We start from the raw sequence: 14,220 nt of genomic DNA on the forward strand, positions 1-14,220 counted from the left end.
TAATTGTGCAAACACACCAGCTATATCAGTGCAGAACAACTTTCATTTTTTGGTGTTACTGTTCCTTTAATGAAAAAAAGGGCTAAAGCTGGATCAACCAAAGCATGTAGGATGACCACAAGGTAAGAATGAGGTTCCAGTTATGATTTCACAAATAGCTAATGAAAAAAAGGACACATAATTGTTAAGAAAAGTCTTACTTTTTCAGCTGATGCCCCAAGCCAAATTTTTCCTTGGTGGAAATTTGAAACACATCCACTGTAGGAACTGGAAAAACAACAGAACATTGCATGAAACAACTAAGAGCATTAGTAGACAGGATACATATTTTATGATTTTATTAAAATGCTACAATCAAATTTTGGACCCTGCTTGATATCCATTTTTAAGGAAATGAAGAGATGACAATGGAGCTTAAGCACCAAACCTTCTGCTAGTATATTCTGGCTACAAAATGTCCCCAAAAAAAAACAATATTAGCTATTTTTACCCATCCAAATACAAACAAATAATAATTACAAGCAATAAGGCATATGGCACTTGTAGGGGCAGATTTATCAAAGGTCGAAGTGAGTTTTCAATTAGAATAAAAATTTCGAGCTATTTTTTGTGTACTTCGACTAGGGAATAGTTTAAATTCGATTGAAATTTGAAAAAGATTAAAAAATGTGAATATCGAAATTTATCCTGTTTTGTCTCTTTAAAAATCCAACCATTTGCCATTTAAAACCTGACAAATGACTGTTTTAGCCTATGGGGGACCTCCTAGAACTATTTGGAGTCAATTGGTGGACTTTGAAAAATCTTTTTTCTGAAAATGTTTTGGGAAAAACTTTGAATCTAATTCGATCAATTGCACTATTCCTTTGATTCGTACGATTCGAATTTGGGCAAATACGGACATATTCGATGGAAAACAGACCTATTCGACCAAAAAAACTCAGTCTTAATTTAGGTTGGTCTTTTTGAATTAGAATTTTGAAGTTTTTTCAATTCGAAATTCAACCCTTGATAAATATGCCCCGTAGTATTTTCAAGAAACAGTTATCCCCATTCCCCAGTCATGCTGCCTGCCATTGACTTGAATGACCAGTCTGACCACCAAGTAGTCAAGGAAGTTGTCAGGAGAAAGAAAGAGGCTGCTCTGATGTTCTTCTGCTTAGGAAAGATTTGAGAAAGATTTCTATTTTTTTTCCTAAGCAGAAGAACATCAGAGCAGCCTCTTTCTTTCTCCTGACAACTTCCTTGACTACTTGGTGGTCAGACTGGTGGGAAATGACCAGCAGGTGGCGCTGTTGTAACAAAACTCATTCATGTTTACAGCACATGTATCCTTGTGTAATATATTGGAATTAAAAATAAATAAATAATGAAAGTATATTGCAAAAGTGCCTAGTATAGCACCCTCGTTAATTTTACATTCACTTGTTTTTAAGGTTTACTTATCCTTTAAAGGTCATCTGAAGGTCAGAACTAAAATTGGTGCACAAAGTTAACTGGAGACACCATAGCTATTTCCCTTTATAGAAATCCACCCATAATGTTGTCATTGTGGCTGGAACTAGGGTTAGGCAGAGTAGGCGGCTGCCTAGGGCGCCATCAGTGAGGGCGCACTTTAAAAAGCATTTATGTTTTTGTTTGTTTTTTTTTTAAAAAAAAATAATTTTTAAGCGATTATTTAATTATTTTTTATCATTTTCATGGCACTCTGGCCTGGGGTGAAACCTCCTGCCTCCTGGCACTTCCGCCCACCCTCTCCCTCTTGTCGGCAACTTAGTACTGCAGCTTAAGAGCTGCCTGGTGGGGCATTGTGTCTTGCGTCTCACACACGTACGCACGTCACTGACGTCGACGCAGCAGAGAGTTGGTGGACAGGCGCGTTGGTGTGGCTCAGTGCTCACAGCCTTGCTCACTGTTTGCAGGCACTGAAGATTGGATTATGTTCTGTGAAGGTTCCTGCTGCTGGCACAGCCAGGTACAGATTTGGGGCCATTTTTTTAATGGTCTAATTTATTTTTGGCAGCTGCTGGCACAGGTAAAAATTAGTGCCAGGGGCAGTATGATGGCTGCTGGACCGGGGGGTGGCAGTAGTATGATGGCTGCTGGACCGGGGGGGGGGTGGCAGTTGCAGGTTGCTGGAACGGGGGCAATATGATGGTTGGCTACTGGCACAGGTACAGATGGGCAGTATGATGGCATATGATAGATAGCTGCTGGCACAGGTACAGGGGGCAGTAGGGATGGCTAGTGGCACTGGTACAGGGGGCAGTATGATGGATATGACTAAAGGATTGGCTGAAAACTTTGCAGCTACATATTAAGCTACCTCAAAAATGGGAGGGCTGGCAGTGTAAGGGTTATCTCATCACTGAGGAAGTTTTAGCTTATTGCACTTTTCTCATAGGAGTTGTGTTAAAAGTAAAATCTTGTGGCCATTCCAGTATTGGTGTTAAGTGATCCCTTCCAGTGCCGTAACTAGAGGCGGGAGGGCATTGGTGCGTGACGCGCAGCCGGGCCCTGCCCCCCCCTCCGTACACGACGGATTTCACTGGCGAGTGGGCTGCCGGGGGGCCTGAGGGGGTGCGGGCCCTGGTCCGCTCGCACCCCCTGCTCCCCCGGTAGTTCCGCCACTGAACCCTTCATTTGCACTTTGTTTAACAGGATCGAATTATCCCATTGTTTTGTTTTTCTGAGAAGGGGGAAGGGAAAAAATGCTCCATCAAACATAATAAAATATCATTCATCATATATTACAGTAAGACTGTCTGCAAGTCTGCCCCATACCCACTATGTGGCAGATTTATCAAAGGTCGAGATGAATTTTCAAATGAAAAAAGTTTGAATTTCAAGCTATTTTTCGTGTACTAGGGAATAGTCCAAATTCGATTCGAATTTGAAAAAATTTGGAAAATTTGATTATAATTCCATTGAAATTTGAAAAAGAATAAAAAATTTGAATATCGAAATTTATCATGTACTGTCTCTTTAAAAATTCGACTTCGACCATTCGCCATCTAAAACCTGCCAAATTTTAGCCTATGGGGGACCTTCTAGAACCTATTTGGGTCAATTGGTGGACTTTGAAAAGTTTTTTTTTGGGGAAAACTTCGAATTGAATTCGATCGAATGCGCTATTCCTTCATTTAGAGCAATTCAATATTGAACTATCAGATCGAAAACGGACCTATTTGACCCAAAAAAACTTCGACTTAATTTCGGTTGATCTTTTTGAATTCGTATTTCGAAGTTTTTTCAATTCGAAATTCGACCGTTGATATTTATCAAGGGTCGAATTTCGAATTGAAAAAACTTCGAAATACGAATTCAAAAAGATCAACCGAAATTAAGTCGAAGTCACACTCCCTTCCCAAATGTGAAGGGAGTGTGACTGTGGTATTGCAGCTATAGTAGGTAGATGTGGTGCCTATAGTAACAGTGGGAAAATAGTCTCTGGGAAGGGACTGTGGCTATGAGATAGCAGGTATAGTAGGGAGAGATTGTTTTATGGGATCTCTACGTACAAGCTATGAGCAAACTTAGGAACAGTTCCTGCTTAATTGTACTTACTACTTGCGAATACCTATACTGGCATAGTCTTATGGGATCTCTCTGTACAGGCTATGAGCAAACATAGGGGGCAGTTCCTGCTGAATTGTGCTTAGTACAGGGGAATACCTATGCTTCCATAGTTGTATGGTATCTCTCTGTACAGGCTATGAGCAAACTTAGGGACTTTTCCAGCTTCATTTTGTTTAGTACAGAGGAATATCAATGCTGCCATAGTTTTATAGTATCTCTCTTTGCAGGCTATGATCAAACTTAGGGACTGTTCCTGCTGAATTGGGCTTAGTACAGGGCAATACCCATGCTACCTTGTTTTATGGAATCTCTCTGTACAATATGCCCCTAAATCTCAAAGCAATAGCTATATAAGAGCGTTCATCTGATATAATACATCATCCAGTTAAATTCAGAGAAACTGTAACCTTGAACCATGAACCAAAAATCCCTAAATTGTCTCCATGGTCTGCTTTAGGTCCTACATGGAAAACAGGTGGCAGTAATAAAAATATTGAATATTTTCCAATGCAGTCCTACGTCTTTAGCTTAGCATTACGGCAGAAATCACTTGTTATTTATTTCTGTTCAAAATAAGCATGAGAAGCGCTGGTGCTTACCTGGGCCATTTAAATACTGAGTCAGGGAACAATGCAGACGCACAACTATAGGCTCTGTACGGATGACATCCCAAGCAACAGCAATTTCTTCCTGGTGAAGAATAAAAAAATATGGTAATTATTATTTGTAGTCAATCCTTGAATTTTCAAAAGAATAAAAATAAACAGATACCTTTACCTTATAATAAGGTCCCTTGCTTTTAAGACTTGCCTGTAAATTTAGTTATTCAACACTTGCTCTCCCATTATTGCAATAGCGGGTGTTATTTCCACAAGGGGTTGTTCACCTTTAAATTAACTTTTAGTATGATGTAGCGAGTGATATTTTGAGACAATTTGCAACTGATTTTCATTTTTTATTATTTGTGGTTTTTGAGTTATTTAGCTTTTTATTCAGCAGCTCTCTAGTTTGCAATTTCAGCGGTCTGGTTGCTAGGGTCCAAATTACCCAAGCAACCATGCAGTGATTTAAATAAGAGACTGGAATATGAATAGGAGAGGCCTGAAAAGAAAGATGAGTAATACAAAGTAACATTATCAATAAATGTGTAGACTTAAAGAGCATTGGTTTTTAGGAAGGGTCAGTAACCCCCATTTAAAAGCAGGAAAGAGTCAAAATAAGAAGGCAAATAATTGAAAAACTATAAAAAAAGAAAAAAAAGAAAAAATGATTTTCGATTAAAAAGTTGCTTAGAATTAGCCATTCTATAACATACAAAAATGTAACTTGAAGGTGAACTCTCCTTTAAAGGGACGTTTGTTAACAAATATTTTGTATGCATAGGATCAGCTTAGTACCCATGCAAATACATATATCTAAATATAGGTTTTTTTGAACATTAAAAACATATATTTAACATTAGAGGGCAGATTTATCAAGTGAAAATTCAAATTAAAAAAACTTGTGTAATTCGAATAGGGAATAGCCCAAGTTCGATTCGAATTTGAAAAAAAAATTAGAAAATTTGAATATCTAAAATTATCATGTATTGTCTCTTTAAAAATTTGACTTCGACCATTCGCCATCTAAAACCTGCCGAATTGCTGTTTTAGCCTATGGGGGACCTCCTAGAACCTACTTGGACTCAATTGGTGGACTTTGAAAAATCAAAGTATTTTTTTTGTGGAAAACTTCGATTCGAATTCAATCAAATACGCTATAACTTCAATTCGTATCAAAAACTGACCTATTTGGCCAAAAAAAACTTCGACTTAATTTCAGTTGGTCTTTTTGAATTCGAAAGTTTTTCAAATTTGAAATTCAACCCTTGCAGAATTAGCAAGGGTTGAATTTCGAGTTCATGAACTTCTAGGAACTCCCATGAACTCGAAATTCAAAAAAAATGACCAATTGACATTTAAAAAAAACAAAATCGAATTTTTCAAATTCGGGTGTATGGGATTGGCCCACAAACTCGAATCCAATTCGAATTGAATTTGATTCGAGTGTTTTCACCAAAAAAACTCAATCTTCAGGATGTCTCCAAACAATTTCAACTTGATTCCAGGACGTCCCCCATAGGCTAAAATAAAAATTCAGCAGGTTTAAGCAGGCCCGAATTTGTGGAAAGGTCACATATAGTGATGGGCGAATTTATTCGCCAGGCGCAAATTTGCGGTGAACTTGCGTAATTCGCCGTCAGCGAATAAATTCGCGAAAATTTGCGAAAAAAATTCGGCGCCGGCGTCAAAAACGAGACGCCGGCACCGTTACGCGAATTTTTTGCCGTTACACGAATTTCGCGCGACGGAGCAAATTCGCCCATCACTAGTCACTTAGGCCCGGGCCTAGGGCAGCAAAATTTTAGGGGGTGGCATGCTGCCCACATTGGTTCAAAAACATTGGGGATGTGCTGGAGCTACAATCATTTTTTAAATTTCCTGTGCGCCAATGCCCATTGCTCCAGTCCAAATGGGCGACAAACGGCAGTGGGCCTAGGGGCGCCCACTATGTAAATCCAGCCCTGGGTTTAAGGGGGCTAATAGTCGAATTTGAATTCTTAAATAGCCGGTACCTATTACGTTTTGAAATTCAAATTAAACTTTTTTTAAAAAATCAAATCAAATTTTAACTATTCCCTAGTGGAATTACACTGGGGGGTAGATTTATCAAGGGTCGTATTTCGAATTAAAAAACCGTCGAAATTCGAATTCAAAAAGACCAACCGAAATTAAGTCAAAGTTTTTTTTTTGGGGTTGAATAGGTCCGTTTTTGATCGAATAGGTCCGTATTCAGTCGAATTCGAAAGGAATAGTGCATTCAATCTAGTTCGATTCAAAGTTCCCCCCCAAAAAAACTTAGATTTTTCAAAGTCCACCAATTGACTCCAAGTAGGTTCTAGGAGGTCCCCCATAGGCTAAAACAACAATTCGGCAGGTTTTAGATGGTGAATGGTCAAAGTCAAATTTTTAAAGAGACAGTACATGATAAATTTCGATATTTTTCAAATTCGAATCGAATTTGGACTATTCCCTAGTCAAAGTACACAAAAAAATAGCTTGGAATTTTTTTGCATTTGAAAATTCACCTCAACCTTTGATTTAATCTGCCCCTAAAATAAATTTTCAAATTTGAAATTTGAACTCGAAATTATAATTTTTACTTCGACCCTTAAATCTGCCCCCAAGTGTTCACCTATAGTCCTTGTGCAGGCTTGGAACTAAACATATTATGGTTTTTCAAGTTGGAAATTGAGCCAAGTGGCCAAGTTAATGTTTCTGTGCCATGTTAGGAGAACAAAACAAGCTTCAATTGAATCAGCAGCTCAGCAATGAAAACTCGAGGGGGGTGTTGATAACCCCAAAGAATCGCTTTACCCAAATAGCAAACAAAGCATCCCATGCTATTGTGTAGTAGACAATAACAATATAAACATGGGAGATGAATAAAAATGATATATGCCCGCATTAAACGCGAACAAAAACATTATCAGCTAAGTGTAAAACGCACATTAACTGTAATAATCCAATGCCCCAAGGCTTCAGTACAAATCTGAAAAGCCTCTGGTTCCTGCTGATCAAACAGCAAATTCAATGACACTCAGAAAATCAATGCTAATTATTGTCATTACAATAATTGCTACATGTCTGATGCAGTCGTTTTTTTCTTCCGAGCTGGTTCAGGGCTTTTAGTGTTACCATTATGAGATGTTAACACTAGTTTTATTTCAAACGTAAAGGGGAAACTAGGACAAAAGATGAGTTGAATGTGGTTTGCCTTAAATAATCTCCTTTGTAAAGAAGTAATGTGGTCAGATCTAGAAGCAACCACCGTGGCCATTGAAATGAATATAATACTGCTTTTCCTTAGTCAGCTATGACCTGGCAGGGAACTGTTCTGTACAACATAAAAGAACCGTCACACTAGGGCTCATTTATAAACACTGGGCAAATTTGCACCTGGGCAGCAACCCAGGGCAACCAATCCGATGTCTGCTTTCACTGCTCAACCTGCAGCTGGCTGCTAAAAGCTAATCACTGATTGGTTGCTATGGGCTATTGCCCTGTTGCAAATCTGCCCAGTGTTTATAAATTAGTTCTACTGTATACAGAAGTAAAAGGAAGTTCTGCACACTGTTCTATTTCATATAGTTGGAAAACAGAACAAAGTGCCATGTCATACAAAGTATGAGATCGGTTATCAGGAAACCCGTTATTCAGAAAGCTCCGAATTACGGGCTCCATTTTATCCAAATAATCCAATTTTTTTAAAAGTGATTTCCTTTTTCTCTGTAATAATAAACAGTAGCTTGTACTTGATCCCAACTAAGATATAAATAATCTTTATTGGAGGCAAAACCAGCCTATTGGGTTTATTTCATGTTTACATGATTTTCTAGTAGACATAAAGGAGAACTAAACCGTAAAGTTAAAAAAACCCTACCCCCCTACCCTACACAGACGCTCTCTCCCTCCTCCCCCCCCCCAGCCTAGCTGCTACCCCGGGCAAATGGCCCTTAATCTTTACTTAATTCTGTCCAGCGGAGTTCACGGGCGCCATCTTCAGCCGCTTCAGTAATCTTCGGAATGAGACAAACACTTTGGCAATTTTCGTGAGTTTCGGTGCATTCGGCAACACCAAAAATTGTTCCAACTGTGCATGCCCCAATATGCCGGCATCATTACCGAAGAGAAGAAGATGGCTGCCGTCAACTCCGCTAGACAGAATCTGCATGGAGGGTTAAGTAAACAGTTAGGGGCATTTTCCCCTTTTGGTACCCCAAATATTGATAAAAATAATCTTAGACATTTATTTCAACTGTTTCCCTCAAGATGTGTGACCAAAATTGACGAACACAATCAGATTTAACTGGAATACCCCCTTGTTTTTAAACCAAGCAGGCTAGCGTTCAGTGGTCTGTTAGAAAAGTCTTCTACATTCAGAAGAGGGTCTGTTGAGAGCATTTGAAGGCAATACATTTAAAAGCAATAAACAAGGACCTGTTATCTAGAAAGCTCGAAATTACGGGAAGCTCATCTCCCACCATCTCCATTTTAATCAAATAATTCCGTTTTTTTTAATTGTTTCTTTTTTTTCCATCATTATAAAACGTTACCTTGTACTTGATCCTACTAAAGATATCACAAATCCTTATTGGAGGCAAAACAATCCTATTGGTTAATTAATATTTAAAAAAATTTTTAGTAGACTTTTTGTATGGAAATCTAAATTACGGATAACAGGTCCCATCTCGGTATTTTGGCTGTATACATTATAGTAGAAGTGATGTATCCTTGATGCAACATAACCATTTCAGACCAACTCTTAACACTGATGGATACTACACAGGGGGCTTCTAGAGCTTCCTCCAACTCATTGTCTGCCAAATGTAAAATACATCTAGTGATGGGCGAATAAATTGGTCTTGCACGAATTTGCGGAGATTTCCGTGTTTCACCGTCGGCGAATAAAATTGCGAAACTCCATTGAAAATTTGCCAGCGTCAAAATATTTTGGACGTGCGTCGCTCGCATCAAAATCGACGCGCATCAACACTATTCGGACACCCATTGACTTTAACACCTGCGTCAAAATTGACATGAGTGACTTTTCGGATGCGCGCCCAAAATGTGGGTGTCAATTTTTGAGTTTTACAAATTTTTCAGGAATTTTTTGGTGAAGTGGGAAAAGTTCGCCCATCATTTCATAGCTCCCATTTACTTCTGGAGTTTTTCTTCTGTTTTATAGTTGCTACTAGTGATGGGCGAATTTATTCGCCAGGCGCGAATTCGCGGCGAATTTGCGCGATTCGCCGCCAGCGAATAAATCTGCGAATCTCCTGCGAAAATTCGGCGTCGGAAAAATGGGCGCCGGCGTCAAAAAACGGGCGTCGGCGTCAAAAACGAGACGCCGGCGCCGTTTCGCGAATTTTTCGGCGAAGCGAAACGGCGCAAATTCGCCCATCACTAGTTGCTACCTTGTACCCCATATTCCCTTTCTTTACACGCAGAAACACTCTTCTAACTATACACTGAAACAAACAACAGCTAGAGGATAGCAGTCTCTACAATATTAAAGAAAATACTATTAGGGTTGTGGCCAGATGGGATTTTCTCATTGTATTTAATAGCTCAGACTGATATCATTTGGGGAATGCTGTAAGTACAATGTGCAGTAGAGACTATACCATTCCTGGAAAGCAAGAGGTTCCAGTGCAAGGCATATACAGATAACACCCCGTGATATGTAAAAAACAAAATACCCCAAACATTTTATAACTTACATCAAGGAAGCTAACATCAATATGTAGGTCAATATCTACATCATCGATTGCTCCATATTCCCTGAAAGACAGAACAACACAAAGTATTAATATTAGTCACCATATTTAAAGGAGAGCTATCATTGAAATACTATTTTACTTTAAGCTTCATCATTCAAAATTCTGACCCATTTCTGAAATAAACAAGATTATCTTCACTATCCCCCCCCCCCTCTCAGCATCTGCTTCTCTTCATTCTCTCTTCATTCTCTCTTCATTAAGGAGTTGGGAGTCTGATTTTTATTGTTAAATGCAACATATCTTTGGGGGGGAGCTCCTTTTGACTAGAAGATATAGCAAAATTCACTAGAAATCTTGTCTCTCTACATGCAAGATTTGTGCCAGTCAGGTATTTTGTCAGATTTTGTGCTGGAGTCAGTTATTCGAGTAAGCTCTAATACATCTGCTAGGAAAGGCAGCCCCCCTATAAGATATATTGGATTGGATGAGTGAAGATAAAATTTAGGAAACTGTACCAAATGTTTTATATTTATTTATTAATTATATCATTAATTATATTTAGAAAGTTTCTTTTTTAGTATGATGGAGCGTATATTACATTTTCATTTTTGCGATTCGTACGAATGCCATGTGTTATTGTTAATATTAAAGCACAATAAAGAATACATGTATTCATTTAACCAATGGAGCACAGTCGGAAAATGCTGATCTTATGATTTACAGATACCAAGTCAGTGAAAATGTAATGTGTTCTGTGTCACTTTCATTTTTTTCCTTTCATGCCAAAGCTCCATGGAAATACATGAAAGGGCTTGTGAGTCAATCTATACTGGTATCTTTTTTTCTGAAGGATCAACTGTTTTAACATATAAATGCAACGCATGTTGATATTTTCCATTAGCTTTAGTAGTTACATATATTTATATTTGCTGCTTATATAAGCAATGGCATAGGCATGCAATGCACTTTACATGTGTCTAATCCAAACAAGCTACATGGTTCTAAAGCTGGCCAGACACAGGAAGATCTGTGATGTTGCCACATTGAGGTGACCGATCCGATCGTGGGCCCTAGGGCCCAACAATCAGATCACAATGCAGTCCATACAGGTGGTCGGATCGCAGGACCACATCAGCTGACAGATGCAGCCGGAATCCAATGGGATTTTTTAACCTGCCCAATCAAGATCTGGCCAACTTTCGGCCAGATATCAATCGGGGGAAGCCCGTCGGAGGGCTCCACACACGGGCAAATAAGCTGCGGACTCGTCTCTTTTATCGGCCCGTGTATGGGGACCCTTAGATAAAGAAATAGCGGTAATTTAAGAGGGAAAAGCAATTCTTTATCTTCAAATGTGATGAAGTGTGATGGGCGAATTTATTCGGCAGGCTCGAATTCACAGCGAATTTCCACATTTCACCGCCGGTGAATAAATTTGCCGGCGTCAAAGTTTTTTTTCCACCGGAGACAATTCCAACACCGGCACACAATGAAAGGGACACCCATTGACTTCAATGCGCGTCAAATTGTCGCTGGCGCCGGAATTGTCGCCTGTTTGCGAATTTCTCAAGAAATTCACAAATTTTTGGGCGAAGCGAAATGGGACAAATTCGCCAACCAAGAACAAAGTAGCACAAAGATGAGTGGATCACTGGTTGAGTTTAAAATATGTTTTGGTGCATCTGTTGACTTAAAACATTTATGCCTATGGACCGGCAGCATTTAAGGGGAGAACAGTGACTGTCCAATGCTTAAAATAAATTACTTGGATGTATGGATGAGTTATAGATTATGTTCTAAGAGAGGAGCGTGGGCAACAAGAAGACTGGGAAGCAGCTGGGTGAATTAGTCCTGAACGTTATCATGACAATTTGAAACCCCTCTTAGGTAAATGAATCATCTTTCACCACTGAAGGGACCAGAATATCTCCCATTAATGCCCTTTGGACTTTTATGGAACCATCAGCCCCACTGTAGTGGTGTAATGTGAAGGAACAAAAAGATCAAGGCTTGCAGCAGAACATCGGTGGCTTGTCTACACATGGACTATCTGTCACTTTAGGTAAAGCCACTTTAGTGGAAATGACCATTATGAATATATGCTTAAAATGTTACCAACATATTGTGTTAAATTCTGAATCAAATTATTAAAAAAGCATATTTCTGAGGTCTGTTTTGTCTTCCCTGGTAAACATACTGTGTTATGGGCTATGTCACAATTACAAAGGCCAATTTAAAGCTGACCTTTGGATGGGGTGGCACAATTTATGGAGTCGTACTTGCTGGTTATGCAAAGTTGCAGGGCTATGGTTTCCGCTTTAATTCCAACCAGGGCACCATCTTCAAATGTATTTGTACAGGTATGGTATCCATTATCCAGAAACCCATTATCCAGAAAGTTCTGAATGACAGAAAGGCCTTCTACTATAGACTCCATTTTATCCAAATAATTCAAATTTTTAAAAATGATTTGCCTTTTCTCTGTAATAATAAAACAGTACCTTGTACTTGATCCCAACTAAGATATACTGTAATTAATCCTTATTGGAAGCAAAACCAGCCTATTGGACTTAGTTCATGTTTAAATGATTTTCTAGTAGTGTTAAAAAGTTAAAATGGAATATCCGGAAAACCCCAGGCCCTGAGTATTCTGGATAACAGGTCCCATACCTGTATTGTATGTTCTTCCATGTTTGGAAGATTAACTTTCCCGTGACCCTTCTGTGACTTGTGGGTTGTAATCTCCTCTATGGCTGGAACTACGTGTATGTGATACTCTTTAAACCTTTGTGGAATGTGTTATCAACCTTATTTTCTATATTACTATGTTGTGCTTAGAACTTGCATTTACATATTGTCAATGTTTTTGTGGCCATTTGGGACAGTTTATCAAACCCAAGTAATATAAAAGCTAGTATTGCTCATGCACAGTTATTCGTGATCACATAAACAAAATTATGCCTTAGAAATAAATTCAGCAGTTTAAACAACCCTGTTTATAACGTAGAGAATTACCTGAGAGAAACAGCACTGAGCCCATAGATCTCTCTCACCGCTGCCAGGTCAGCTTCCAACTGGGGGTGCTTGTGCAGTTCTCCATCATAGCTCACCTGCAGGTTGGGAGATAAATACCAACTGAATTCACAGGATTCTATAATAACTAAATCTTCAAGAAAGACAGTAGCTAAAAAAAGCTTTCCTTTATACAAGAGTGTTTTGTAGAATTTAGAAAGAAACATAAAATACACATGCACAAATATATATACTGTATATATAGATGTAGATATAGATGTTTGATTTGTTTCACCAAAACTCCCAGTGTTGCTGGTCTTTTTGAATGCTATGGCCTTGAATATATATATATATATATATATATATATATATATATATATATATATATATATATATATATATATATATATATATATATATATATAGATACCACAATCAATTTGAGTAATATAAATGATGAAGAATCAGCACACTCTTGTAAAGATGAATCAAGTGTTTTTATTTGTAACACAGCATTATGTCCAACGTTTCAAGGATCGTCGATAAAGGTCCCCAGGTGGGCCCGAAACGTTGGACCTAATGCTGTGTTACAAATAAAAACACTTGATTCATCTTTACAAGAGTGTAAAGATCTTATATAGTGGTTGGAGATCTGTTCTACTCTGCAAGTGACTCCTAAATGAAGGGGGCTGTTTAAGAAATGTAAATTTAAAATTTATGGAATTTAAATTTGCATAATCAAGTTGCTTGGAATGCACATTAGTCACTTCGGTTCCTTGGGCTGAATATATGTCTCACATGAGGAATCGATTTATAATTAGTGGAAACTTGTATATCACAGACGAAATTACATTTGCAGAATTCATGCAGATCATATAAAAAAATATATGCAACAGATAGTTCGGTTCTGTGAGCATCATATTTAAATAAAGTTATTGTCATGTGCCCTGAGTCATGGCCGGATATACATAGCGGGCTCCCCTAGGCCCACTGCCGTTCGTTGCCCCTGTCCCCTCCCCTTTATTTGTGCAAATTTTCATCATCTGGACAGGAGCAATGGGGATTGGCGCACAGGAAATCTAAAAAATTATTGTATCTCCAGCGCATCCCCAGTGTTTTTTAACCAATGTGGGTGGGTTGGACAGCATGCACCCCCCTAAAATCCTGCCACCCTAGGCCCGGGCCTAGGTGGTTTTTCCACAAATCCGGGCCTGCCCTGAGTGATACATAAGGAGTCATAACGAGATCACTGGGTGTTTCTTCAATAATCAGATTGTGTCGATTAATGAGAGAGAAAGACGGGAAGG

General features: G+C 38.7%; 1 protein-coding gene across 1 annotated transcript in view; it reads right to left on the reverse strand.

Annotated features, from left to right (window-relative positions):
• Positions 1 to 14,220, reverse strand: part of parp8.L (poly(ADP-ribose) polymerase family member 8 L homeolog) — a 193,380-nt gene that overhangs the window by 54,056 nt on the left and 125,104 nt on the right. The window contains exons 7-10 of the mRNA XM_041569417.1: positions 12,917 to 13,011; positions 9,902 to 9,962; positions 4,179 to 4,269; positions 201 to 267 (exon numbers count right to left, since the gene is read on the reverse strand). Coding sequence (XP_041425351.1) covers positions 201 to 267; positions 4,179 to 4,269; positions 9,902 to 9,962; positions 12,917 to 13,011 — 314 coding nt within the window. The remainder of the gene's footprint in view (positions 1 to 200; positions 268 to 4,178; positions 4,270 to 9,901; positions 9,963 to 12,916; positions 13,012 to 14,220) is intronic.

Source organism: Xenopus laevis, chromosome 1L (assembly GCF_017654675.1).
Source record: "Xenopus laevis strain J_2021 chromosome 1L, Xenopus_laevis_v10.1, whole genome shotgun sequence".
Taxonomy (NCBI): Eukaryota; Metazoa; Chordata; class Amphibia; order Anura; family Pipidae; genus Xenopus; species Xenopus laevis.